This window comes from Sphaeramia orbicularis, chromosome 21, assembly GCF_902148855.1.
Source record: "Sphaeramia orbicularis chromosome 21, fSphaOr1.1, whole genome shotgun sequence".
Lineage (NCBI taxonomy): Eukaryota > Metazoa > Chordata > Actinopteri > Kurtiformes > Apogonidae > Sphaeramia > Sphaeramia orbicularis.
Window position 1 is genome coordinate 49,612,676 of NC_043977.1, and position 27,272 is coordinate 49,639,947.

The 27,272-nt window shown below is 37.3% G+C and overlaps 2 protein-coding genes across 6 annotated transcripts; one reads left to right on the forward strand and one right to left on the reverse strand.

The window, feature by feature from the left end:
* pms1 (PMS1 homolog 1, mismatch repair system component) lies at positions 1–24,542 on the reverse strand. 4 transcript variants are annotated; one of them, XM_030124443.1, is made up of 13 exons: positions 23,510–24,542; positions 19,645–19,788; positions 19,337–19,519; positions 18,813–18,915; positions 17,940–18,103; positions 14,350–14,466; positions 10,473–10,595; positions 10,039–10,185; positions 8,408–9,219; positions 3,485–3,952; positions 2,708–2,838; positions 537–697; positions 1–446 (listed from the first exon to the last, which is right to left on the reverse strand). In XM_030124443.1, the coding sequence occupies exons 2-13, from the start codon at positions 19,774–19,776 to the stop codon at positions 246–248; spliced, it is 2,742 nt and encodes a 913-aa protein (XP_029980303.1). In that variant the 5' UTR covers positions 19,777–19,788; positions 23,510–24,542; the 3' UTR covers positions 1–245. The 4 variants fall into 4 exon arrangements, with proteins under 4 accessions (XP_029980303.1, XP_029980301.1, XP_029980302.1 ...); XM_030124441.1 differs by lacking the exon at positions 23,510–24,542 and adding an exon at positions 20,552–20,668; XM_030124442.1 differs by lacking the exon at positions 23,510–24,542 and adding an exon at positions 20,517–20,638.
* On the forward strand, positions 20,767–27,184 carry ormdl1 (ORMDL sphingolipid biosynthesis regulator 1). 2 transcript variants are annotated; one of them, XM_030124457.1, is made up of 4 exons: positions 20,767–21,082; positions 23,130–23,304; positions 25,542–25,693; positions 25,902–27,184. In XM_030124457.1, the coding sequence occupies exons 2-4, from the start codon at positions 23,131–23,133 to the stop codon at positions 26,035–26,037; spliced, it is 462 nt and encodes a 153-aa protein (XP_029980317.1). In that variant the 5' UTR covers positions 20,767–21,082; position 23,130; the 3' UTR covers positions 26,038–27,184. The 2 variants fall into 2 exon arrangements, with proteins under 2 accessions (XP_029980317.1, XP_029980315.1); XM_030124455.1 differs by having other exon boundaries at positions 20,769–21,082; positions 23,125–23,304.
* Positions 27,185–27,272: the final 88 nt, after the last annotated feature.

Sequence of the window (27,272 nt, forward strand, 5' to 3'; positions counted from 1 at the left end):
ATTTTGTTCAAATACATTTATTAATGTCTGTGACAAAATAGAATTATGATAATACAGAGTTTACAGTGACAGGATGAAGGGGTACATTTTTCCATTGCTAAAGAGCTAATATTTTCATTACAATTTGTGTTAGTTGGTCAGCATTTCATTTCATGAAACTTGGCAGAAAGGTAGGGTATAGGCCAAGGAAAAATTTTAACCAACGTTGTGCAGGGACATGTACTTTCTAGTTCAAAAATGTACTTTCACAAGTCTAAAGGCCTAAGCAGAGCCTTGGCCTCCAGCTCTGTACATGGGATATCAGAGAGGTGCTCAAGAAATGGCCGTCCATGAATGCAGGCCTGGTTGCTCTTACCAAGCTGCTGCTCCATCCTCTGAAGTGTTTCCTTTACATCTTCCCTGGATAAATTTAAAGGTAACTGACGCACAAGTCGAACAGCTTCGCTCTGTGATGGGAAAATCGACATTAGAGATTAATATAAGTGAAACAAAGAAACTTGAAGGTGTCATTGTCATTCTCAGGTTCTGTTTCTCACTTTTAGGTAGTTTGTGACTTTAAGTGGCCGACACTCCTGCACTGTCTTAGCCTTTTTGTGAAGAACTGCAGTCAGGATCTCCCTGAGGTCCTCTAGGCTGAGGAAAGGCACACAGTCTGCCATTGCTGTCACTTCCAGATGTCTCTCGGCTGACGTGAGCCCTGGCCAAAATAAGCAGAAAACAAGGATTAATATACTCCAGACACTACTACTATCTCCAGGAAAGAATAATAAATAAATATTGTGGTTTACAGCTGAACTGATGCCCAAGTCAAACAAGCAATTGCCAAATGGAGTGTTAAATGACTAATAGAAGCCCCAGCAGACTGGAAGGAAGCTGTCTTGTAGGGTGGAAGAATGATAGGTTCTCATTTCATGAGGAAATACTGCAAATCATGCACAATTTATATTTCTGATGCATGGCTTTGGATACAAAATGACTGAACAAAGATCTCAAATAAATTCTGGGGAGGCAAAGACCAGTAAGATTTATGGATCGTCTGTTTGTATGAAACTGCAAAGTTTGAGACATTTGTAATTAGAAAACTTATACAGCAACAACTAACAGAAACACAGTTCATATTTGAATTATACCAAGTCCATCATAAACATACCTGCTTTTCTTTGTGTAAAATATATGCATCAACTTTAAAATGAGGTGGCAGTTTGAATGACTTTTGAAAAAGTAGGCATCATACATTTCTGACAATCCTAACAAAAAGCCAGAGATTTTCAGATGAGATTGGGCAATGATCTCGTCTTATATACACGGCTGACTTCAGCCCCATGCACACCCACCAAGGCTGGCAGTGCCAAATGAAAATTCCTTGAATTTCTTAAGGGGCAACCATTCTCATCACCTGCACACTGGGGTGCAAACCTACTGTGAGACCAGGTTGTTGGGCACAGAGCCAGTGTCAAGTGAGGTGAACCATGTCAGCATCAAAACAAGCAGTGTTCACACGTACACCCTTTACAAGTGAACAGAGAAATCATGCCCAAAAGTGGCACAAACAAACTGGATATTTGGAATAATTTTGAGCTATTCTTACTGGTTTGTCATTTCTATCACTCTGTTTTAGACTTGAGATTACATTACATTACATTATACATGGACAGACTGACCCCAGAGCACTGTCCCCATCTAGCAAATCTGAGAAAACCAAATATTTTTGTAGCCTAAGAAGTTAATCACAGCAGTGTGGTTGTTTAATTTAAACTTCTGTTCAAATAAATGTTATATTTAATTACATTTTTAACAATATTTCTAAAGTATGTATTTGTAATACTTACCTTGTCATGTCATACTTAGTGTACTTGTAATAATCCCTCATGAAAGGCAAACATTAGGTTCATAGGTTTTGTCATATTTTTGTAGTGTAATGATTCACCAAACCGCAGGTTTTCCTTTTGCCATTTGTTGTTTTGTGTGATGGACGACTTTTCTAAAGGTACTGGGGTATTTTGTCTTATCCACCACTAATCTGTTACACAGAAACTCTGTTAGAAGCCATTGCCTGTAATCCACTTAGACACAACAATGTTTGACATTTCTAAGTGATCTGTGAACTATGACATTAATGATGGCAATGACTCCAACATACCTTAAGACATAAATCACCACCTATGAGTTAGCATTACACAAAAATATACCCGTTGTTGGCTTTACATTTTTAATAAATATTTTTCTTTTGTGAAGGGCATGGCACACACAAGCAGGAAAGAATTTTCACAACATTTCTAAGGCCTTGTTTCTGGAAAATTAGTCTGTTTTTCGAAAAAGAAAATAAATCTTGTCAAGCATGTTCATCATTAGAAAAGTGATCTCATTTGAAGAAAAATATTTACAACTTTGTCCTAATAAAATATTTCAGTGACACCACTTTGATAACTTGTCCATTTAAGACGTTTAAAAAGTGTTTTATTTTAATTGCCTGTAATTGCCACCACATTTTTAAGGCCTATTATGGTCTTTAAGTGGCTGGAATTTTCTCTTTTCTAATTGTATTTTGAATTAATCCAGCCAAACAAAACAAATACAACACCATTAATTTTTACAAAAAAAAGCATTTGGCTTCCTTGCTGTGGGGCTGTTTTTACAGTGTTTAGAACTCTTCAATCAATTACATGCATACAACTCAGCTACATGTAAACTTTTATTAACCAAGTACCTGGAGTGAGTTTGATTTGAAACCCATTTGCAACAAGCCTTGGATCAGAGAACAGGACCCCTCCGTCGAGCTCAGGATGATGCTGCTCCATGTGGCACAGAGTCTTCGTATACTCAGCTCCCCCTAGATTTCTACAAATGACAGTAATATACAATACTAAACATATATGTTTGATATATAACAGCATTATGAACTAGCACACTATAGAAGAATGCATGAATGTAAAAGCCTCTAGAGGTAAGCGTAAACATGAAAAATAATCAGGAATTTGTCATGTAGCAACTCAAGTGTTTGGAAACTATCTGACATTGGGTTTGAAATAGTGTAGAAGCAATACAGAAAGAAATTAAGAAAAAGACAGAAAGTAAAAAGAACTGTGAGAAATGCACTGATGCTATGCCTTAGAATGTATGTGATTTAAGAGTAGTATTCAGTTATATTTAAGGTTATCTAATGTCTGGATTTTGCTCATAAATTTAGCTGTAGAAATGACGTAACTAACTTTGTGAGCTAACAAGATGTCAGTAAAAACATGATGGGTCTGCCTACACAGTCTGACAAATGGACAAAACAGCATCATTAGATGTTTTAAAACCTGGGTTTTCTGACAGTTATGGATTATATTGGATATTTATTTGCACACATGTTGTTGCAGATACTTAATGAGACACTCAACTTTGATAATCATACATGCACTTCTATAATTTCAAGGTTTCAGATTTTGGCTGATTGTAAGGTTTTGCAGTGTGCTGGTTACAAGCGAGTGAGATACATTACCCATCTGTTAACTGTATAGGGTTCTGGAGACTCGCGGCTGGAAGTATATTATTCTCTAGAAGTCTCTTAAACAGCAAGGCTTCCTCCACCCGAAATGGATTTAACAACATGAGCCTCTGACCACATAAAATGACCCAGGCGCTCTGAGAGGCCAGCTGGTTTACAAGACGGATGCCCTGTGGTGCTGCACGGCCCTGGGATGAGAGGCGTTGAAGCTGCAGTCGAAGGGCAGCCACGCAACAGGGAAGGGGCTGTGACGGCTTAGAAGCCAGGTTCCTCATCTTCTTCTGGGGCTGAGCAGAGAAGAGTTTGTCCAACAGCTGCTGGTTAGAGAGCGGGGCCTTTCGTTTCTGACCCACTGCATGGCCTCTTGGGGTGATGGCGGCCGGCTCTCTGGGGCCCTGAGCAGAGGCCAACTTGGTCCTTTGGTCATGGTGCTCGAGGTGTTTCTTTGCCTTCTCTTCATACCTGAAGATTTCAATGAAGTTGTCAAGAATTAATGTTAATGACACACCACGTCTTTCTAAGTTAACCATTCCAGCAAATATTCAATACATTTACATACTTATATTCCACTGTCATTTCAAATATGACAATATTTCTATTCTGATTCAGGCCATTTTTTGAGTGTAGTATTTTCTGATTAAAGCTGTGTATGACGTTCATCACCAATTTTTCATCAAATTTGTAAAACCCGAGTGATAGCCTAAGTATCACAAATCCATTAGTCTTTCTGTCACTACACACCTGAATCACTCCCCTCCCAGTGAACAACTTCGAAGTGTACTCCACCACAAACTGTTAATTTATTTACATACCAAACCAAAACCTAAACGAAACTGTCACTCGTTTTTTTTTTCATTGCCTCTTGCTACTGTGGCTGTGTGGAATTCCGAAAAACCCGAGTGACAGTTTTGTTTGGGTTTTGGTTTGATATGTAAACAAATGGATTGTTTGTGGTGGAGTACACTTCAAAGATGTTCACCGTGAGGGGAGTGAATTGGGTGCGTAATCACGGAAAGACTAACAGATTAGTGATTCTTAGGTTACCACTCGGGTTTTACAAATTTGATGAAAAATTGGTGACAAACGTCATACGCAGCTTTAGGAAGTGAGATATGGCGATATTAGAACGATTCACAAGCATTCTTTAGGCTTAGTGTAATCACAATGTGTGTCTAAAGTGTTGTTTTTATGCATAAGGCCATTTGCTTGTTTACAGTTTGCTCTGTTAGATCTATTAATGCACCCATCTATTGGCTGATAATTGCCTTTTTCACTGTAAAGAGTGTATCAAGCAAATAAGATTACATTCACAGATGGCAGCCAAAATGTATCTGCTGTTATATGACACTCCCCATTTGTAGCAGCAAACTTAACCTCCACCATGCAACTGTGCAAGTGAAAGTCCAGTGACCTGTTTAGTGTGTCTCTAATGGTTAGTAGGCGTGATTAGCTCCAAAACAATGTGATGACAAAATAAACAAATAAACAGTATGGATTTGGCTCTATGACAGGCACTTATTTTCAACATGGGTGCCAACTTCAGCCCTGATTTTAAGTATGGGAGCATCCCAACACTTACTTTTAGGGCCTTTGGATAGACATAAATATTGCATGACAACCTTTTAAAGAAGGCTCTAGAACAAATGAACGAGTGAGGTTATGTTTGCATAGTCAAAAGGGTTTCTGGAAATGACCTTCTTTTTTTTTTTAATGAACAGCTGCCTGTAAATGTGAATATTATTTGAATATTCATTTTCTTTAGCCATGTAAACAGTAAAATGGAAATACTGTTAAAAATGGCAATATTTTGTGCCTGTAAATATAGTCACTAATGATGTTTGACTGAAAAGTGAAGCAAATTTTTAAAAAGCTGCAAAAAACATACCTTTGCATAAACTTGTTTGGAATGAAAAATGTGCTTCCATTTTTATTATACATTATTGTATGAGGTACAAAGGGAAAAGACAGTGCTTCTTGGGATGTCTGCCTACCTTGACATTAGTTATAATCGAACAGCACCTCTGATGTACCTGATAAATACACTTAATGTAAAGTTTCTCCTAATAATTGCATTTGTTCATTTTTGAACATACACTCCAAAATGCTGTAAAATAAGAACAGACACTGAGTACCACCTTGTGTCCACTGTACACATGAGAAGTTGGTATACATGGAGTTCTTTCCTCCCTGTGTGTATTTAGGTAGTGGGTAATAAGCACATGCATGTTTCCATAGATTGTCATGTGTTATACATTACAGCTCAGCACCCTCTTATTTAAATAACCAGTTTCATGAACTCTTGTAAGTGTAATTCCTAGAAGTCTTGTCCCATGTAACGGTGGCACTAAAAAAAAAAAGCCAAGTACATATTATTTCATGTTTAAGATAGCAGAACAGCAAGGCAGGATTCTGAACAGATGTCTTTTTCCATACACTCTTCCATACTTTATATAATGCCCCAGGTACTGCTGATACACATTTTCCAACCTTGCAATTATTTTAAACTGGTATGCAGTAATCTAGAATAATTGGGTTGAAGTGCAGTATAATGGTCTTATTCCATGATGCTCGCTGAGAAGCTCAGTGGGCAGAGATCAGCCGACAGTACAGCTTGTACTTTTGGTTACTGACATGCCTGTGGATGTGCACTGTAATCAGGGTTTCTGCAGCTTTCAACAATTTAAAACTTTTTAAGACCATTACTAAAGCAATTTAAAACCCATTTCACAGTCATACTGGAAAAAAAGAGAATTAAAAATATAAAGGAAAATCAGAGCCCATGAATGACTTGGAAAATGAAATAACCTATTCAAGTTAAGCATAAATATTTAACTCATTACCTCTAGAGGTAGCTATATTCTTATGAGAAAATGCTGCTTTGGATGGTACACCACATTGTGACACACTAGCTGGGTGTGATAAATTGTAACTCAGGATGGACTTCTTTGTCTGTGTTGTAGCTGTTTCGTGTGACATCCAGCATTGAGTTTTGTTATTGTCACCTACTCTGAGTGTGGACCAGCATCATCACGTTAGAAGCATAAAGTGGGCATAACCAACTCTGATTGCCATTACATGTCAGTCAGGGTTGTAGTTGCAATTTCTATTTACAACTTCACCACTAGATGTCCCTAAATATCACACAGTGGATCTTCAACTAATGACAAATTACAATTTTTACCCAAAACACATTAAAATGTGAGAGGTTAAAGTAACTGTATAAAAGTAAGTATTTGAGAATCCAATCAATATGTATGAGCAATAAAAATTGTACTTTTTTAACGCCTAAAATCCCATCCATAGTTGCATTAATGTTTTGCCCGAGGTCTTATATTGATGATGGGAGAGTCAGACCATTGCAAAAAGTCTTCTCCATCACATCCCAAAGATTAACATTGGGGTTCAGGTCTGGACTTCGTGGTGGATAATCTATATGTGAAAATGATGTCTCATACTCCCTGAACCACTTTTTCAGATGTATGATGACCCGGATGAATCCTGGCATTGTACAACCTTTATTCATATTTATATATATTTATTTAGTTTGGGTATTTTGTGAAATGAAAGGTTTGAAAAATCAGCACAATGACCAACTGACAATATATCTTAAAAGAACAATGTATTGAACCTGCCACCTCTGCTTTTTGAGTTTGGTTTCCTCAAATAACACGATCCCTGTCTTACCTTCATTAATGTAAATCCTTTGACTCTGCGGAGAGCAAGGGTCAAACACAAACGCTCATTACCTCCATCTGTTCTGTCCCAAATCTGCTCTTGACTAGCCAACTATGTGTCACTCCTCACACACTTATAAACTAAGTGTAGGTGACATTTGAAATGGACAAAGAGCTATGTGACAAGCTGGAAACAAGACTAGGTATTTATCTTTTCATAATTATTAGTGCCACTTTGAGTTTTGTCAAAAGTAGGTATGGAAATACGAAATAATGTCCATGGGTGTAAAGTTAACATCTGTATCTAAAGTAAATTCACTGCTTTGATTTCAAACACTTCATGCATATTAGTAAATAGGTGCAGTCTCAAAAATGTGAAATACAAAGTTCTAAACAGTGTGAAAAAAAAACAAAAACCGAGGAGTCACATCACAGGAGTTGCTGATCTACTGCTGCCTAGTTTGTTTGTGTTATTGTGTACTGCTTTTGTTTGTGTTATTGTGTGACTTCGATTTTAACTTGTTAGTTAACAGAGAAGCTGCTAGTTAGTGTCATTGTGAACTAAGCAGTGCAGAGGAGTCATTTTTTAATGGGATTTGTGACAAGGGGTTTCCTGACACCGAGGTAAAGCTGTGAAAATATTCTAAATATACAGTTACAAGAGAAAGAGAAGAGACCCTCCTTGAATTCTATGGTTTTATGTATCAAGACATGACAAACACCGGCACAATTGAGGTTTAAATAGTATTAGGACCTGGTAAGGACCACATGATTTTTTTTATCATGTCCTAATATGTTGCCTACCATTGAACGGTTTTAGATTTTTTTTTTTAAATGTATAACAAGCGTTTGCTCCTTACCCTGGCCACAGCTGTAGGCTACATTTCTAAGGTTCCATGTCTGATCTAGCTCTCAACTCCCCTCAGTAACACACCCTAACATAGCATTACTTTTTGGTCTTGCAATTTTTTTATTATTTTTTTTTTTTGCATTTCCAAATAGATGGCATATTTTGGAACTGTTTATGTGTGATACCTGTTCTACAGTACAAAATGCTGTCAACCTCTCCTATTATTGAGCACTATTGTCTGGAAAATAGAAACACAGTTCATATTAACAAAATTTCCAGGCTAAGCTTTTCACTTGCAAATGACAGGTCAACACCCCCCCCCCCTTCTTTCTGCCTTGCAAATAACAAGAAATGGAATCAACTACTTGGAAAGGTGAAGGTCTGGAAACTCACTTCTTACGGTCTGCCTCCGTCAGATTTTTCCATCTCTCATCAACGGCCGTGCTGATATCCTGCAGACTGGCTGTGGGCTTCTCCCTGAGGACCTCAGCTCTGGCCTCCTTCTCGAACAGCGTGGCAGGAGACAGCGGTGCCCTCATGGTGCGGTTGCTGATCAGGTCGTAGGCAGTCAGAGCAGCCCGTTTTTCTGTTATGGCATTTATCATCTTTTTGTTTGTGCTGCTTTGAGTCACTGCATTATTGTGCACTGAAGGTTGATGAATGATGACAGGTTGCAGGGGTTCATCTGACACAGGGTCTTTGAAAGCTGTTCCCCGGCTCCAGTCCTCAGCTGACGAATGATCTTTGCTCACCTCTGGACCTAAATTGTCTTCAGGTTTCTCAGGAGATTTGATTGGTGAGTCCTTTTCTTTTGTGTCAGTACTGTTCTGAGTCATTTCATCATCACAGAGAGAAAAGTTAGGTTCAAGCCCACTGGATATCTGGTTGACAATCCAGTCCTCCGCTATAGAAGATGAGCTACTATTTGAGGTCTGGCGGTGCAGTGATACTTTACTGGTTAGTGTTGCTGAAACAGTTGTGGTACAGTGTTCAGGTGCATCTTTGTGGACAATAGCACTATGCTTATTAGAAGTGTCACTTCTCCCCACACTTCTATCACTGCCTATTTGCAAAGTCTTGGTTCGTGGAGGACTAGACGATGGGGAAGATGTATGGCTGAGCTGCTTCCCGAGCAGGTGATCTGTAGTTGCCCGAAATCCATAGAGAGAAACCAGCAATGCTTCAACAGCAGTTAACAGGGCCTCCTAAATTCAGAGGACAGATGTTAAAATAATAATAATTATTATTTTATATATATATATATATATATATATATATATATATATATATATCTTACTGGCCAAATTAAAAGCTTTGGGAAATGTATCCAGATGCCATTTATTATCACCCAGTTATGTGTATTTATTACATTACAGAAATAGCCCAAGCTGAAAGCATGGACGGTCAGGATTTATTCTTTGATAGACCTGGCTTTGTTGAAACAAGTGTTTCACACATATTATTCTGGAAACAATGTGCATACAATAATGGCTTGATTGACTTACCATAGGTCAACTTTGGTCATAAATTGTAGTGAAATGTGTTGGCAATATATATCTCAAAGTATGTAACTATCAAATAACAACGGAAGGACTTTAAGGATGTATATGCAGCAAAGGGTGCCTGAATGCCTTTGGAATGAAAATATGGTATTTCAAGACGGGTCATCTATCATGGTATTTGGGGGGGCCGTGTGGTCCAGAGGGTTAGGTGATGGACAGACATACCAGAGGGTATTATTGCATCGATCCACTTCCTATCTCTTATAATGGAGAAATTTTTCAAAGTCGCACCAAATCCAGAATCAGATCCAGATCCAAATAATTTCACTAACTTTTGTTGACATCATCATAAAGAAGCTGTATACCAAGTTTGAAGTCAATCGGAATTGTAGTTTCGGAGAAGAAGATGATTGAAAGTTTTGCAACGGATGACAGATGACGACAGACGACGCCGGATGACGACAATAGCTTACGGCCTATCGGCCGTTAAGCTACTAAAACAGTGAAAGACCTCTACCCTACCTTGTGATGAAGAAGAACCTGAGTCTTGTCTGGTGTCAGATTGACGTCCACAGATGAGGGTGAGACGGTGACTTTGAGCATGAGGATTGGATGTCTGTTCCGGGTGGCCTCTTCCTCATACTGAGCTGTGTAGTGTTGACGTAGCAACTGATAATCAGTCACAAAGTTTGACCAGGGTTATGTTTGCAGGGAAATGAGAGAGAAAATAATTGTTTAAGTTCAAATTTTAGTTCAGTCATTATGTTAACAGCAATATTTGATTGCCAAGTAAATTTAAAACTAATTTTGAATTGTATTGTTTTTGCAAGTTATGAGAATATCTCTGTGTGGAAACACCTGATTAGTAAAAAAGACAAACTAAAAATGTTGATGTTGTCACAAACTTTTTTACTTCAAAGTATACATTTTTGGAAACATCTTATGGTTCATCCAACCTTCATTATATCTTTGTGGTGGACAGGTCGGTTGTTGACAAATATAAATGTTTTGTCTTGACTTGATGAGCTTGAGGAAAGGTAATCTGCTCCAGGCTTGGGAAAAAAGCCATCTAAAAGAATCTGTTCAAATGAAAAAAAAGAAGATAGAAAATACTGTTAATGTTATTTGGGCTTGGTCTAAAAGTAAATACATTATAATAATATTAGAAATCATATATTAGAAATTTAGCAATTAGAAAAACATTCATCAAGGAATATATTATAATACATCCATAGACCAGCTTGTCTTTTTCTGTCATCAAAGTTTAATATGATCATTGATAGGAAACTAAATGAAACAGGCCTTTAGACTCAATGAAACATGGATTCCTCACCCTTTCATCAAGAAAGTCAAAAAATACATAACGAGCCCTAGTCGTTTCAGAAATGCCTTTCAGTGCAAACCCCAGGACTACTTTAAAGTTCATCAAACTTCTGTTTAGGTTTTGGTTAATAACAGAAGAGGAGTAACAATAAAATGCATGTCAGATTTTATTTGAAAGGGAGTACCTTGTTGATGTGTGTAACGTGATTAAAACACAACCTAAACTATATCCAATCTAACAGGCTCAAATGTAACACTAACCATAATAGGGACTCAGAGACCAAATAAATAATAAATATCATTTACAGTCATGTTTAGATTGAAATCCTCAGCAAAACTGCCACATTTGGTTACCCAACATCAAGTAATATCTACCTTATACATTTTCTAATTGAGTACCCGTAGTTGAGTCAGTCCTGTAATTGAGGATGAAACCTTTAAATCTGGTCATGTGTCACAAAGAAGTGCTTACAGTTATGACATAATATATAATGGCAGTAAAGCTACATTTTAAAGTCAGTATTTCAAAAGTTAAATATGAATCATCAGAAGTAAAGGCTGGCAGTGAGGTGCTGTCTATTTAGCGAATTCAGTGTCAACATTTTCAACCAGCAGCTGTGGGGGTTTTTTCAGTGCTTTCACCTACAATCATGCCTGCAGCGGTCCTTCTCAGCTAAAATTGATGACTCAACATAAAACTGAACAATTGCACTTCAAACTTCATTACGAACGTAAGGTAGTAGCAAATTATGGAAAGCTAATAATGTTCCACAGATTGCAAGCAGTTAATAGCTATATTTTTTTCCACATGGCCTCGGGCTCATTATTAGCAGCAACGCACGCCAATGAAGTTGCTCCTGAACTGCTGTTTCAGGTCGGGGCACACATGCTTCTCTCTATTTCTGCTCATTAGGGTCACTTTATGAGAGCATGAATGGCACCTCTGGCCCCAAAGGGCCACAGCTATGTGTAGTCACGGTGCCAAAAACCAGTGTCACATCTTGTTCTACTGAGGAATGGCTCTTACAACTCTCCCTGTGCGAGGCCCCGTGGAAATTGTCAAACTAGTTTGGTCTTGGGGACAAGGAGGAGAAAAGTTCTCTTTCATTGCTACAGGGAGTAAGAGGAAAAGGTGAAAGGTTGTTCTCATAACTGGACACCAAAGTGCAGCAGCAAAATAACAACAACAAAGAAAAAGGAGAGAGAAATGGGGTGAAAAGGGCTGCTCCATATCTGTCAGAGTATATTAGTTGGGAGCCTGGCAGCAGGTATGAGCCACATGACACCTACCATGACCAAGCACAAAGTTACAGCTCCACACTAATTCAATTACGGTCAACACAGAAAAGCTTAGCTAACAGAAATCACCCACTGTTCAACAGCAAAGAACTCAAGAGAAAAGGGCAAAGCAATAGTTGGCTTCCCACCAACTGACCACATTTGCTGGCTTTAGACCAGGCGTTCATGATGAGGTTATGAGCTCACGGTCAAGTACACTGTGCATGTGCTCCTTTGCTTTGCAAAAAGCATCCATCTTAAACATTTACATTTCATGTTCAAGCATCATTAGTGTCTGGCTTTAATAAAACAAGCAAAACAAATATATTTAACTTTTTCCAAAAGCATGTTTTTTTTCACAGTGCACAAACTGCCAGAACATTCTTCACACAGGTAGTGTGACTTTTTTGACATGTCACAGTATTTCATTTCATTTTAGGGAAAATTAGACTAAATTACATTTTGGGGTGAACTTAGTGGTATTTCTTTTCAAGGAAAAATGTGTGTCTTTTGAGGACGAACTACGAAGATTTCTCCACAATAAAAGGTAAAGGGGCATCTTAACCAAAGTGTACGCAGAACCTAAGTACCATGTGGTTTTTCACCATCTCATGCTGCTAGGTGTTATGTATCTGCACCACTTTTCCATCACAGATCAGTGCACTCTGAGCAGTCTCGTATTTGTTACATCCTTTGTTAAAATGTTCAACGCAACTTGTCATCTGACTGAACAGCAGTCCATGTGGAACTAAAAAAAATATTTTCCTGTCCAGTCAGAAAGATGGGGCCTTTATACTGTCTTAGTTCTACTGTGGGTTTTGCTTAATGAAACTGTTTAGCTTTGTTAATTTGACTCACCACTCTTCATTGAACCCTAACCCAAAAGTTCATGGAACTCCTAGAAGTTAACAGTGACTCCTGCTATGTGGTGTTCAATATTTTGTTGTCGAGAATCCACAACTGACATTAGTTGGGTCCATGGCCCTGCCATCAGCTTATAAAAATGCCACCAAATGTTGCTTCTTCACCAATTTATGTGACTTAATTAATAAAACAGTTAAGTAATGTTATGTCCAAAAACGTAAAGCTCTTAGATTTGGCACCTTAATTTGCACAGGCCTTTCATTTCAGCTGAGTTGGTGCAGTGAAGCAGGGTTTTGCAGGTTTCAGCAAGTTAAGCTTAACTTTTCAGACCTTTCAAGAACATGAAGGCGATTTAAGAACTATTTCACATTCAGTCATACAAAGGGGGACTTCGTGATTCAGACCAAAAGCTGAGTGACGCCAGCCATTTACTGGTGAATTTTTCAGCCTGTTGTTCTTTCTTTTTGCATGTTTCATGAATCCTTAATGCTTTTATATCCAAAGTCCCCAATTTGAGCATGTTCCTGGACAAGGCACAGCAGGATTAAAATTCATTCATTTCAACTGGCTTCAATGAGGTGATAAATCCAAACCAATTGTTACGTCCTGTCAAAATCTTAAGACATTTTTAATATCATATGGCCCATAAATGCTGAACTTCTCGAATTTTTCCATGAAAAACAGAAGGGATGTTGGTGTAGGTTGTGGGTGTGGGCTGTATGACATGTTTATATGATTGCAATTGTTTTTATTCAAAGACAATTCAATGTGTTAAAGTCTTAAAAACAACCCTGATACTTCCTTATGATCAAGATTTGTTTCATAATGAAGAGTTTATTTCCCTGGGAAAGTCTGTTCACATTCTAACAATAAAAGAATTTAAAAGCATAAATAGCCACTTGGTTTCTTCAACTTTAACTCAAGATTATAAAACAGCCTTTAAATGTGAAATAAAGATTTGACATTTACTGACAATTATTGATACTGACTGGAATTAACATTTTAATTATGATAAATTTTAAGGTCTACAGTTCAGAATTCTGGTTAAGATTTCAGTCAGATATTACTAGAATCTATTTGCATGCCAAAGCTTCACCATATCTTAACAGATGAGCTCTTTTCCAAATGTGTGTATGCACCTATGTATGTTAATTACACATATTGCGTGGTAGCGTCTCAGTAGCAGATTGTTTAATTGCTGAGCTAATTCATTCCTCTCCCCATCTGCTTTCAGTAAAAGTTAAAAAAAAAAAATCTTTCCAATGCAAATGTGCACAAATACAGTAACTAAATACTTACTAATTTTCATTTTTCACTAATTACAATAGTTCTACTTCTCAAAACCTCTGCGTGTTTCCCTCATTGTACCTCCGGTTCCTCATGATGATGGTGGCAAGGGAGCAGGCTGGCAACAGCGCTGGGCCCCAATGTAGCAACGAGGGCACTTCTGTGATCAGCCACCTTGGTCTTCTGCCAAACCACCACCTGGAACAATATGACACTGGTAAACTTCCAGGAGTTCACATCAGGCAAATGCATAAACACCTGTGAAGATAGCAACTGGAATAAGCAACCTGCAAACTGAGCTGGAGTTCATACATGTACATCTACGTAAAGAGACACATTTATGCGAAACCAGTTTCCTGACAGGAGAGTTGTGACCCTAAAAGTTTTTACACCCATAGGTGAGTGTAGATTGTGTCCACCATGACTGCATCTCATGGGTGTTGATTTCTAAAAGCATATACTCTGTTGCAGGGCATGTCTAAGCTATTAAACATGCAATTTGGCACATGGAAAGGATCACTCAAGTAAACAGTTCTTGAAGAAGCTGTGAAACACGACACAGGTCAAATAGCAGAGTTCGAGATAAAGGATAGGGGTAAATGAGTGCTGATTGCACAAAATGGGGCCACGGACCTCCTTTGGTAACCTGGAAAATGATTTGTATTAGGGCTATATGGTGGTGCTGTGCCCTCTTCCTGACCTACCTTTACACTTCTGTGTGTACAAACTGGCTGCTGCTTGAAACAGAATCTGGGCTTCAGACTGCAGCTGTGTTCAGCAGCCTACTCAGGTGTCATAATCAACCAGATTCAGTTGACAGTCAGCTATAGTTGTGTTTGAGGCACCTGACGGATACATTTAGCTAAAGTTTGAATAGGAAGAAAAGATGGATACATCCAAGTTCTAAATTATACTGTTAATTAATCTTATATGAAACAAACCCAAAATCAGTGTCTCTTTTTATTGTCTGCAAACAGTAAACAGTCAAAAGACAAACTGTAACGGCTATAATGATAATTAAAAATTCTCACCACATTCTTTATAATCATATTATAATGATTCATCTTTTCAAAGCCTGTTTATCAAAACATTGTAGAAAAAGTTGCTCTGAAAAGTCAGTCTTTTAAAAAAAATGTTTTACCCTGCAAGAAGAGGAAAACACCAATTAGGACTCAGGACACTTTCAATGCAAACTAAAGCTGGGAAATAAATCAAATTAATGTGATTAGTCAAGTTTTTGTTTTTAAGTAATGTGAAAAGAAAAAAAAAAAACTGTTTTGGAAACATTTACACGAAACATCAGATTTCACAGGCTGTAGCTAAGCAAATGTGAGTGTATGAAACTTTTTTACGTTATATGAAAATGATGATGAAAATGAAAAACAGAAATCAATAAAAACAGCTTAATTTTGTTTGTCTCTAAATTCAGCATTGTGATTTTGTTTACAGCATGAAGTAATATTTCCTTCAACTCTGTGGCAATACAAGTAGGACTGTTAAGCTGCTTTCTCCTCATGTGCATTCCTCTTTTACACTATTCAGTTTTCCTCTTGTTGTGGATTACAGCACACAAACTGTATATTTGTTAATTTATGCACAGTTTGTGCCCATGAGATGTTGCCACCTCCCTGAACACTCTGTAGTATGGTCTTCCTGTGACTGATTATTATTCTGAAGAGGTGACTTCAGTGACATTAAAACCTGTTTCTGTAGATTTAAAGCAAGTTTCATGTGAATTTATCATGATAGAAGGTAACATAATTTATCCCTACATTAGATAATCAATACAAAATTCATCTGCCATGTAAAAAGGCCCAACACTGTCTTGTGGAAGACTAAAATGTTAAAATTTGCTACGTTGGATTTTTGATCAGTCAGGACAGGAATACAAAGACACCAGGTAAGATTCATGATGGTGAATGTATGTTATTTATTTAACATGACCGTGAATACTAGCATGAATTTACAAGAGTCTTGTGACTTTTAATTTGTCCTTAACCTTAACCATTATGTGCATAAGCTTTTGGACAAGATGATATGCTCTGATTGAAAATGACTGAACTTTACAGCTCACTTGCCTGAGAGCAAAGAAGCCAGTTTCTCTCACATTAGTCCCCCTGTCAATAACTTTTTCCACCAAATGAATGCCTTTAGAGCCTGCTAACTTACATTAGTAGTGTCAACAAAACAACACGGGGCTGGAGACATTTCTGACATTATGATTTGATTAATAATTTACAGAATGAGCCTCTGTTTAGTAGAAAGGCTTCTGCACTTGTCTGACAACAAATCTTTAGAGCGGCTATTACTTGGTCTGCATGTAGTATCATCTATACACTGTTTTTAGTTTTTAGTGCTGTGCATTGATTATTTGTTTATGTGTTATTACAGAGACATATATCTTGATACCTATATTTTCCTATCATCTATCATTAAACTAATTTGAGGACCAATCACTGTCATCTTGTTGTTCACCGACTTGAATGAAATTACTTTGTGAGCACTGATAATTATGGCTCTTTACAACAAATATTCCAGGGTCAGTCCCAAAAACTAATGGGGCTGAATGGGATTTCAAGCCATCAACACATACATGGTCATCCGAAGACTAACAAGGACACCTAGTGGTTCTTCTGTGAACCTGCAGATAAATAAAGTCATTTCTCACAGTAGATTTCACCATTATAAAGGTCTGAATTGATGGTGCTTTTGAGAAACATAATACAAGCTGCAGCTTTGTACACAACTACAGGTTAAAGAAATTAAAAATATTACCTTTTGTAATGCATTTATCTTTTATAGCATGCAGATGTATGCAAATATTTGGACACCTCATGAAAAATTGCATCATTAGGTGATTTTTGAATTGAGAAGATATAAACATAGTCTCTGTAGGATATAGAAAAAAGGACAATATTAACCGCAACAACGAGAAGTTTTTGCATCCTTCACACTTAATACTTGTCGACCCCTGCTGGCAGGTATCACAGTATGCAAACACTTTTTGATGTTAGCTTAAATTCTTTCATCTCTTGAATGAAGGATATTCTACCAGTCCTCCTTACAAATGACCTCTTGCTCTGCAATACTCTGAACACTTCCTAATGACAACTGTTAGTTACTTCTAGTGAGCCAATTAACATCTGAGCTTCAAAATACTTGTGAAATTATTCTGAGACTTGGGAACACTTAAGGTGCCCAAATGTTGGCACACCACAATTGTGTATGTGTTTTCAAACTTTGTTTGATTCGTGAAGTAAAAAGTATCTGTGCATTATTGTTGCATGTAATATTGTCCTTTTTTCCATACTTTACAGAAACTCTGTTTACATCTTTTAAATAAAAAAAGAGAAATCACCAAATCATGTTATTGTCAAGAGGTACCTGAATTTTTGCATACAACTGTATACTTCAATATAATACTTATCAACTGGTTGTATGAAAGTTGTTTTCTTGAACACTCTTCATTTTGTGTTTTAACAATAAATCAACAAAAGATTTTCACCTGGTTAAATAATGGAACTGTATTCATGTTCCAGGTCAAGAGGTTCAGGGCTAGTAGTGCCACAACTAAGACTCATTCTTACAGCATCAAACTTGTTTAATGACAGATTTTAAAAATTCCCAGCAATCCTTTAAATCTTAAAGAGATATATATGGTTTTTACTGACCTTATTGTGAGCAAGAGTGACCCTCAGTTCAGGCTTTATAATTGCGTAGGCCATTAGCAGATCTTGTACTTTCTTCAGTTCGTCTTTGCACTTCTTGGTGGAAGAATAATACTGCCTCCTCACGGGAAGATTCATAAAAAGCTTCAGTACACTCACTGTTGTACCTGGAGAAAACACAGAGCAAAGGACCAAGGCCACAGCTCTTAAACTAACTCTTGAGACAGACCAGAACCATCTGTCACAACCTGTTATAGAGCTGTATCATATAACCAAAAGCTCATAGGTAGGGCTGGGCGATATGTAAAAAAATCATGTCACAATAATTTTTTCATATCAGATGATATCAATATGTATCAAGATATAAATCAAATCACTATTTTTTGTTGAGCTTAAATTTTCCGTTAATCATGAGTTAGTTATGAAGACATCTGAGAGAGAGAAAGAGAGAGAAAGAAACACATACGTCGCAGTACTTAGGGAGAAGTCCCTCCATCTGCTCTTAGATTTATCCCACCCTCCAATGTTATGTATTATTCCCTCGCTTTTTTTTCATCTCCCCCTAGCCCCCCATCTTAAGATTTATTGACCCCCGTCTAATAAGTGTCTTACGTTTCAGTTATACAGCCATACGGTTTGCATGTATTAGTACTGCAGTAGGCACCGACTGTAACCCCCCCCTCCACAACATAGCGCATGACAACATTGTGCCCACACGTATGTGGAGAACAGACATTAAACAACTATGATGATAAGACAAATCAGGACCAGTTTTTCAAATGACAACAGACTGCTAACAGAGAGTGCCTTCCTGGGTGGAGGAATTAAATAATTTTGTTGCTCTCTACAAAATTGATTCAATTATTAATTTCTTACCTTGACCCAAATGAGATGGCTTCTGGGAAACAATGTGCCCTGTGAGGTCTAGCATGTATTGGGTGCTGATGTCATCCTCATTTGTCTTTGTGGTGATGGACACCTGAGGACATGCAGGAAGGATGTTTATTGTATGTACAGTTTACAGAGCATCTTAATCTGGGGCTGTATTCACTCAGCTTTTTGGTGTAAAGCGCTGCGCCAAAATTACACTGTGTCTTCATATTTTTTCTTTTCTTGTCTTTTCCTAAATCACTCATAAGATAGGACATAGAACATTTAGGCTAAGTTAGAAGCTCTGAGGGATTTCACCATTTTTTGTGAATTTAGAGCAAACTGGAGGAATTTCCACATTTTCTTTCTTGGATGTTCAGTGCATATTCTATCCCAGTCCAATGAAAAAATAAGCAGCTATTGAGGCTTAGAAAACATATACAAGGAATACAAAAACTGACAATTTGGGCCAAACTTCAAGAAGTCAGATAATCCTAAAAATAACCCTAAATATAATAACTATTTCTTACCTCAGCAACAGCGCAGATGGAGCCTAATGCCTCTCCTCGGAAGCCATAAGTCTCAAGGTGGTTGAGATCCTCATGGCTACAGATCTTTGAAGTGAAATGCCGGACAGCCATTACAGGAGTATCTGCAGTTTTGATTCCATGGCCATTGTCTCGTACCTCTATCCGGTCTAAACCATAGTTCTCCTGCCAAGTGATATTCAGTACAAAAAGGACATGATGAAATAGAAACCTGAAGATAAATCAAAGAAACTACTGTGACTTCTTAAATTTATGTAGCAGCCAAGGAAAAATATAGTTTGAAATTGTACCAGTTTAACATCAATACTCAAAGCTCCAGCATCCATGGAATTTTCAACCAGTTCTTTTACAACATTAACCACAGAGGTGATGACCTGTGAGCTGGACAACAGCCGCACAGTGTCTGCAGGTAGCTGTTTCATGATTCTGGGTACCTTATAAAGAAAGAGGAATTGTTTTAGTGTCGTGAAATGCAAAGAGAAATGCTGAACCAGTTTTGCATGATTGCTTAACAAACTGCTGAAAACATTCAATTATGAATTTAGTCTGGATGTACTGCACAGCAAGCATAGATGATGACAGAAGAGGACATAAAGATGGCACACAGCAGATACATAAATAACTGAATAACTGTAGTTTCATCTGACTTAAATGTAGGCTTAGTGACGATTTTGCCTAGTCTTTAACATAATTAATGTCTATTTAAAAGTTTTTACCATTTCATGATTTATAGATCTTGTGGAAATTGATTGCCATGAACTGGGGACATGATGCAATAGAATGCATTTAACAATATGCCAATGTAACCCAAAATAGCACAATTTAAGACATAAATATTTAAATTAAGATACTTCTTATAAATATATGGTTGATTTTATATTTCATTTTAGTCAGCTCATTTTAGTAAATTAGAGTAATATTATCTATGGACAGAAAGATCCTGTATAACTAGATCTGTTTAGCTTAGTTAGAATTTTGGTACACGTACGCGATAAACCCCGTTATATAAAAACATTACAAAAACATTCAAGTCGTCTTCTTTAAGATGATGAATTTAGAAACAATGTACTGTCAAGGATTTTTTTTTTGCATTTGAACAGCATTATATAAGTTGACATTAGCTTAATGAAACTTTCAACGAAAAAAATGCTAAACCATGTACGACAAAGTAAAACGTAAATAAACACGGGAACTTACAGACTCGTCATACACTAAATATAAGTGTTAAGATCATAAAAACATCCAAATTCAGATTAGACGACGTTTCGCGCCTGCACTCACAACATATTCATAAACAAACATGCAGGAGGCACACGGCGGAAATGGCACAATTCCCGCCCCCTCTGGGTGTTCGCTGATTGGTTAAAAGTGACACGAGGGCGAGTGGATAACAAGGGGAATTTTATCCCTGGAATAACCTGGAAGGTAAAACTGTTTTTGCAAAATCCAGTTTTTTTGAGTAAAAACTGTATGTTCAAAACAACCTAGTTGTAACATTGCCACAGAACTCTGACATGCAACCTAAAACTCTCATATAATAACATTTGTTGGTTTTTCTTTTTTTAAAATTAATGAGGGCGGTCACAGACGTTGCTTTGTAAACGCGTCTATTTCCGTTCGGCTCAGTCTACTTGCTGTTTGCGCTGCTCACGTCAACAAGGGGACATAGAACCATTTCTCTCTGTAGCAGCTTGTTTCTGAACACACCTCTGCTGCTCGCTTCCAAGTGTAAGTGTGCAACCCTGCGTTTGTGTGTCTTATTGTATACTTTAAATCACATGGTCTTACGTTTATTATGAACGCAATGATGATGACGAACTTGGTTTACGAATTTGAGTCGGCTGGCTCGGGCTATGTACTGAAAAGTCGTTTATATATCATTAATACAGCAAGCGTGACATAAAAGAACTGATAATAACGACTTAAATGAAGACATTGAGGTCGTTTATACTTTCCACATCTCGTAATTGCTCATTTAAACTGAAAACAGTGCCGCATTTAGCTTTAGCACTGCATAGTATTCAGTAAATAGACTTATCCAGTAGTATTGAGCACTAAAGCCCTTAACGTAACTATATAAAACTTTACATTTTTCTAATAACTATTTACGATTTATCTGCCGTTCTCAGATCTATCTTTCTTTCTGTACGTATGTGGTGTTGTTATCTGTTATTTAACCAAATTAAAAATCATATTTATAATGTATCAGTATAGACGTGGGCAACTATATCCCAAATGCAGGAGATTGCACGTTAATCATTGCAGATAGTCATTCCGCTGCATGTTCAAACTCGTGTACCTGTTTCCTAGATCAGTCTGATACTTGTCAAAGAAATTGTGTCCAGTATGTTTTCAACCAGTAAGAAATTGCGAAAAACATAATTTGCTTGTGTAAATACTAAAAAATAATTTGTTACAATGTAACATATACTCTGTTCTTTTTTAAATCAATTTTGTCATCAGAAATTGTGCCACAGAGCAAAGTTCGACAAGATTATACAAGGTGTTTATTGTGTTATCACATTCAAATCAAGGCCAAAATGCGCACATGGACTATTGTACTGTCACTTGCAAAGACCCGGTGTGGTCAAGTACCGTGCGATGTCAAAGTCTCATTACTGTAGTGTGTACACAAATGTAGTTCACAGGAAATATGTAAACAACATTATAAAGCACTAATTGAACAAAAAACAGTCTCTACGGATCCAAATGGTAATTTGTGTGACTTGCCCGTGCATTTAACATTAGCACTCTCAAACTCTCACAGACAATAGAGATTAGCTAATAGATTTGTTGCACAAATTTTCTCTCAAGACATGTCAGTTATTTGTTATTGTTTGTATTATTTTTTAGTGATGCATTACATGGGGTTTCAACCACTTGAAGCCAGAGCTGGGAGACATAGCCAAAAAAATCACGTTTCTTTCTTGTTGTAGACAGTTTACAATTGCTTTCGGGCTATAGAAATTGAAGACAAAATATGATTAAAAGTACTATTCTTTTACTAAAACTATAGGTCATATATCACTGGAGAAATGCATTCACTATTAATATATTACAAGAAGCAAATATGTTTAGAATTTTTCTTGGAAAGGTCTCAGAGGAATGACTGATTTTGAAATGTAGGCATTTTTCACATTTTCAAAAAGCAAAAGCTCGATTAATTGAATTAATCTTTCTTATTAAGTTTTAAGCAATCACAGTAACACTGGCATATATTCTCCTGATGTGGAAGGGGTGTTTGAGTTGAATGTAAGACTGTTTAAAATAATAACTGTCATTTTCCTCAACCGTGTATTATTCATGATCAGGAACGAACAACCACCACCTCATTTTTAGCCAGGAAAACATGATTTAAGTTAAGTGTCAGTTACATCATTCCACTAAAAATGCCATAGATTACAGACTTCAACTGGCATATAATCATAATTTTGCTATATGGGATCAGAGTAGAGTGAATAGAGAAGAAAGGAGAAGACACCCTAAGTCTACAGAAGAACTCTGAGAAATTACAAAGGAAGCTTGGTGTAACAGGCCACAAAACAGATTATGCAAGTATGCTTCAATAAAGTTTGAGATGCACCAATTGCAAATGGATTTCATACTAAATACTGACTTTCACCTGTAGATACCTTTTTAGTTCAGCTATTTTTGTGTGTTTTAATACTGTGCACATCAGTATGGTGGTCATTACATCTGAAAAATACCTAGGGTAAAGATGGCCTAAGACTGTTGAATTTTGTGAGTATATAAATTTCTTTTGTCCACAGAGCAGAATGAATGTGGGTGTGGCACACAGTGAGGTGAACCCGAATACTCGGGTCATGAACAGTCGAGGCATCTGGCTGACCTATGCACTTGGTGTTGGAATACTTCACATTGTGCTCTTGAGCATACCTTTCTTCAGCGTGCCAGTGGTTTGGACTCTAACTAATGTCATACACCACTCTGTAAGTAGCCTCACACACTGTCACTGCAGCTTTACAAAGCCAACCCCATAAACAACACTATTTATGTAAAATTTCTTTCCAAATCTGATTAGTTTTCAGAGAATGTTTTCATTACTACACATTTAGTTTTAGCCACATAAACTGTCTAAGATCTTGAATGGATGCTGCATGGAGCCGATGGGACAAACAGCCTGGTGTCTGTTACCTTGTGCTGAGCTGATGCTCGTGTGTGTTGGTAAGATGTCCTCTATTTTGGGGAGGTTGTCCTTGTGACCGCCAGACACGTGACGTCCTCATAATTTCCTCACTCCACATGAGATCTGCAAGGAAAGTGACCTTTCATTGTGACAACAGCCAGGCTCGAATTCAGAAACAAAGTCACTTAGTGTGGCATCTTCTAGTTGTGCAGGCAAAAGCAGATTGTGAGGATTGTGTATCACAGCCAATACAGAAGCCTATTAACAGCAAAAACTAGGTTAACTATAGTCTATTGTTTTCCACACAATGAAACAGCAGTGTGTTGATTTAAGCTTGGCCATAAGTCATCATTTTATGTTTATTACTTTTTCCTGTAATTTAAAGCTGAATTCCAGTGTTTAGGCACAGAAGCATATCATTGAGCTCTCAAAATAGATACTTCAGTTTGGAATAAATCGGCCCTTTATCAGCCCTTAATGCTCTGGATGCCAGAAGTACTGCATCAACCCCAACTTTGCGGTTGTTAATCATATCGTTATCATTATCATAGCAGTTGATCACAGTTCACGGACTTTGGAACCACAGCCATAAAGTTGACATATTTAGAAAAAGACTTTTAGCACATAGTCTAACACACTTCACACACGTAGTCTGTAACTGAAAGTACCAAAACCATAAAGAGTATAATAATGTAACTTGGGAAGTTCATATTTGTTTATGAGACTAAGGTGAACTGAATTTAACCCCATGGTTTTGTTTTTTAAGTGTCTGTGCCTTGAAAATGAAAAGGAATGCCTTCATATCCTTCCCTGATTAAAAGAAAAGTTGACTAAAGGAGATGTTGATGTTAATTCAACATGTCTGCTGAATTATGGGTAATTCTGTCTTTTTTGTTTCAGTTAGCAGTGGCTTTTCAATTAAAGCCTGCTTTTTTATCATCAGTGTCAAGCACAAGGAGATGCAGCACATGTAGATGATGATTGTTTTAGTCCATTCCCAAAATTACAATATGAAAACAATACTAACTGGAATTTATTTATTTATTTATTTATTTAATTAATTATTATTATTATTATTATTTATTTTTTTTTTTTTTTTTTTTTTTTTCCAAAAGAATAAAAACATGAACATTGGTTCAGTCTTTCATGTATGAAAACATCCAGAAACACATCAAGTTGATATACAAGTTAAAGCTAACCTACAAACCAGGGAACAAAAGTCCTGAAATTCTTGGTAATGGCTAATTGTTAAAATAACACTGTAACCAATATTTGACACAGGACTTTTTTTTTTTTTTTTTTTTAGATTTCTTGATTTAATTACTCATTTTGTTGCCAAGACCTAATATTTACTAATGAACTTTACTTAAATCAGCTGACACAGTTTGACACACAACACAAGCTACTGGAAAGTCGGGCAAGGCACTTTAATAGAGCACAAAAATTGGAACAAAATTGAAACAGAACTGCATTGAGTGCAGCTGCAGTTGGATGTGGTGATTTGGCTGTAATCGAACAGGGAGCTTTTAGAACTTCAACAGATGAACATCTACATTGGTGAATGTCATCTTTGCCAGTAGGCTTATGGCAGTTAAAAAGTAAACGAACAACAATCAGCCAACAGTATTGCAGAATCCAGTATATTTCTGACACTGAATACGGCTGTGGCTCAGGAGGTAGAGCGGGTTGTCCAATTACTGAAGGGTCCTGGTCATGTCCCATTGGGTCCTTGGGCATGACATGACAAACTCCAAACATGTTGAATGTCATGAAGTGGTGGTGGTTGGAAGGGTGTTTTCAGATAGGTAGTCACACTTCTGTCAGCCCACCACCAGAGAGTGAGAGTGAATGATTAATGGATCGATAATGTACTATAGAAATCCAATCCATTATTATTAAATTGACAAAACTGTTGACACTGTTAAATACCGATATACCACAGCTGACAAAGTTGTTTGGGGCAGTTTTGTTTTAATTAGTCTGCTATGACTTCGTAGTTGCTGCACAACTGACTTGAGTCTTTTTTTCCCCCTCCTTCAGGGGATGTATGTGTTTATGCATGCAGTGAAAGGCACACCTTTTGAGACTCCTGACCAAGGAAAGGCCAGACTTCTAACACACTGGGAACAGCTCGACTACGGCGTGCAGTTTACTTCGTCCAGAAAGTTCTTTACCATCTCTCCAATCATACTGTATGTATTTATTTTTACACTAATCAATTAAAATGATCATCTTACAGGCCAATTTGCAGTTTTGTAGAGTACTAATAATATACAATATTAAAAAGAAGAACCATCATGTAGGACAACTCAAATCCAGTGAAAGTGACATGCACAGTATTTTTCTCCTTGTATTGGTGGGGTTTTATTTATGATTCATCCTGTGTGCTTGATTCCACAGATACTTCCTGGCAAGTTTTTACACGAAGTATGACACAACACACTTTGTCATAAACACTGCCTCTCTTCTGAGTGTGCTCATCCCCAAACTGCCACAGCTACACGGAGTGAGAATTTTCGGCATCAACAAGTATTAAAATTCTTGTAAATGCTGTGCCTCAAAGCAATGAACGTTAATTCCTGTATAGTCTGTATTGCCGATGTGTGTCCTAAGTCATACAGTTTGTGTGAACATCACTGTTATTTAGATACTTGAGGCTTAAGATGAAATGTTAAACAGGAGTGTGTTATAAGGCGGCAGGATGCCATATGCATTACTAATTTATGTGAATATTTAATGATGTATTTTGGCCTGCACAAACCTGGGCTGGCCCAGGCATCAGTAAGGCTTTTGTTTTTCTTTTTTTTTTTTGCGCTAATTTCACATGGTGACACAAGTTGTGGGAGTATGAGTCTATTTCTATCTACAAAGATGTCCCAGATGTATTTTTCAAAGATGTTTACTTAAGGGTAGGAGCCTGTGGCTCATTGTTTATTGGTACACTCTCATTTTGTAATGGGTATCAAACTAATTCATGTTGAGTGAAGAATGGCACCCTACTCTTTATTTGCATGATCTTGTTGGGTTGTGAATCAGTCCTTATTTGTAACTCAATCGAAACAGGGCAGGCATTTTTCATTGTACAGTTTTTGTTAATGTCCTGTGTAAATGTATTAAAGAAAAAGTCTTGTATGTAGACAAACTCTTGTTGGTTTAAGTGTTCACTGAGGGAGGGCTGCTCTGTCTTTGTATTCATGTAGCTGCTCTGTTTAGATTGACTTCTCGCTATCCTCAAGGCAGCTAGTCCTGCTTTTATTTGGCTATAGCTCATAGTGCTCTTGATATTTCTCGTTCTTAATCTTATTAAACTGTTTGTGCCCGGAAATATTACCATCTCCCATGATTGTCCATTGCATGCATTCCAGTAAATATAGAATGTGGGGAATGTAACACAACTCTACTGTCCACATTAACTCAGAGTATTGTATACTTGGTTTAGTTAGTACAAGTATAAATAATGCCTTTTCCAACCTGTCCTGAATTCCAGGCGATTTGTGCCACATTTTGTGGTGAAATGTTGACTTTTTTCATAAAAGGATACAGATTTACAGTTTGCCCTAAAAAATCCCACAGACTCATGGCAGCCAGTCATTGAATCCATCAACTACTCACCTGGACAGTTTATGAAGTTGTATGTGGTGTCACTGTAATCTTTTACCATCAAAACATAAAGATTAAAACAACCAGTGTGTTACCATCTTTGGTTCAGGAGATATATGATATGCAAGTTATTTATGGCAGAGTAACACTGCCATAAGTCCATCTGCTGAA

Coding starts and splice junctions, on each gene's coding strand:
- ormdl1 (XM_030124457.1), top strand. CDS start 23,131: ATGAATGTGGGTGTGGCACACAGTGAGGTGAACCCGAATACTCGGGTC. Junction 23,305..25,541: donor CTAATGTCATACACCACTCT/GTAAGTAGCCTC, acceptor CCCCTCCTTCAG/GGGATGTATGTGTTTATGCA. Junction 25,694..25,901: donor ACCATCTCTCCAATCATACT/GTATGTATTTAT, acceptor TTGATTCCACAG/ATACTTCCTGGCAAGTTTTT.
- pms1 (XM_030124443.1), bottom strand. CDS start 19,776: ATGAAACAGCTACCTGCAGACACTGTGCGGCTGTTGTCCAGCTCACAG. Junction 10,186..10,472: donor ACCACAAAGATATAATGAAG/GTTGGATGAACC, acceptor ACTGATTATCAG/TTGCTACGTCAACACTACAC. Junction 698..2,707: donor TCAAATCAAACTCACTCCAG/GTACTTGGTTAA, acceptor TATTTTGGCCAG/GGCTCACGTCAGCCGAGAGA.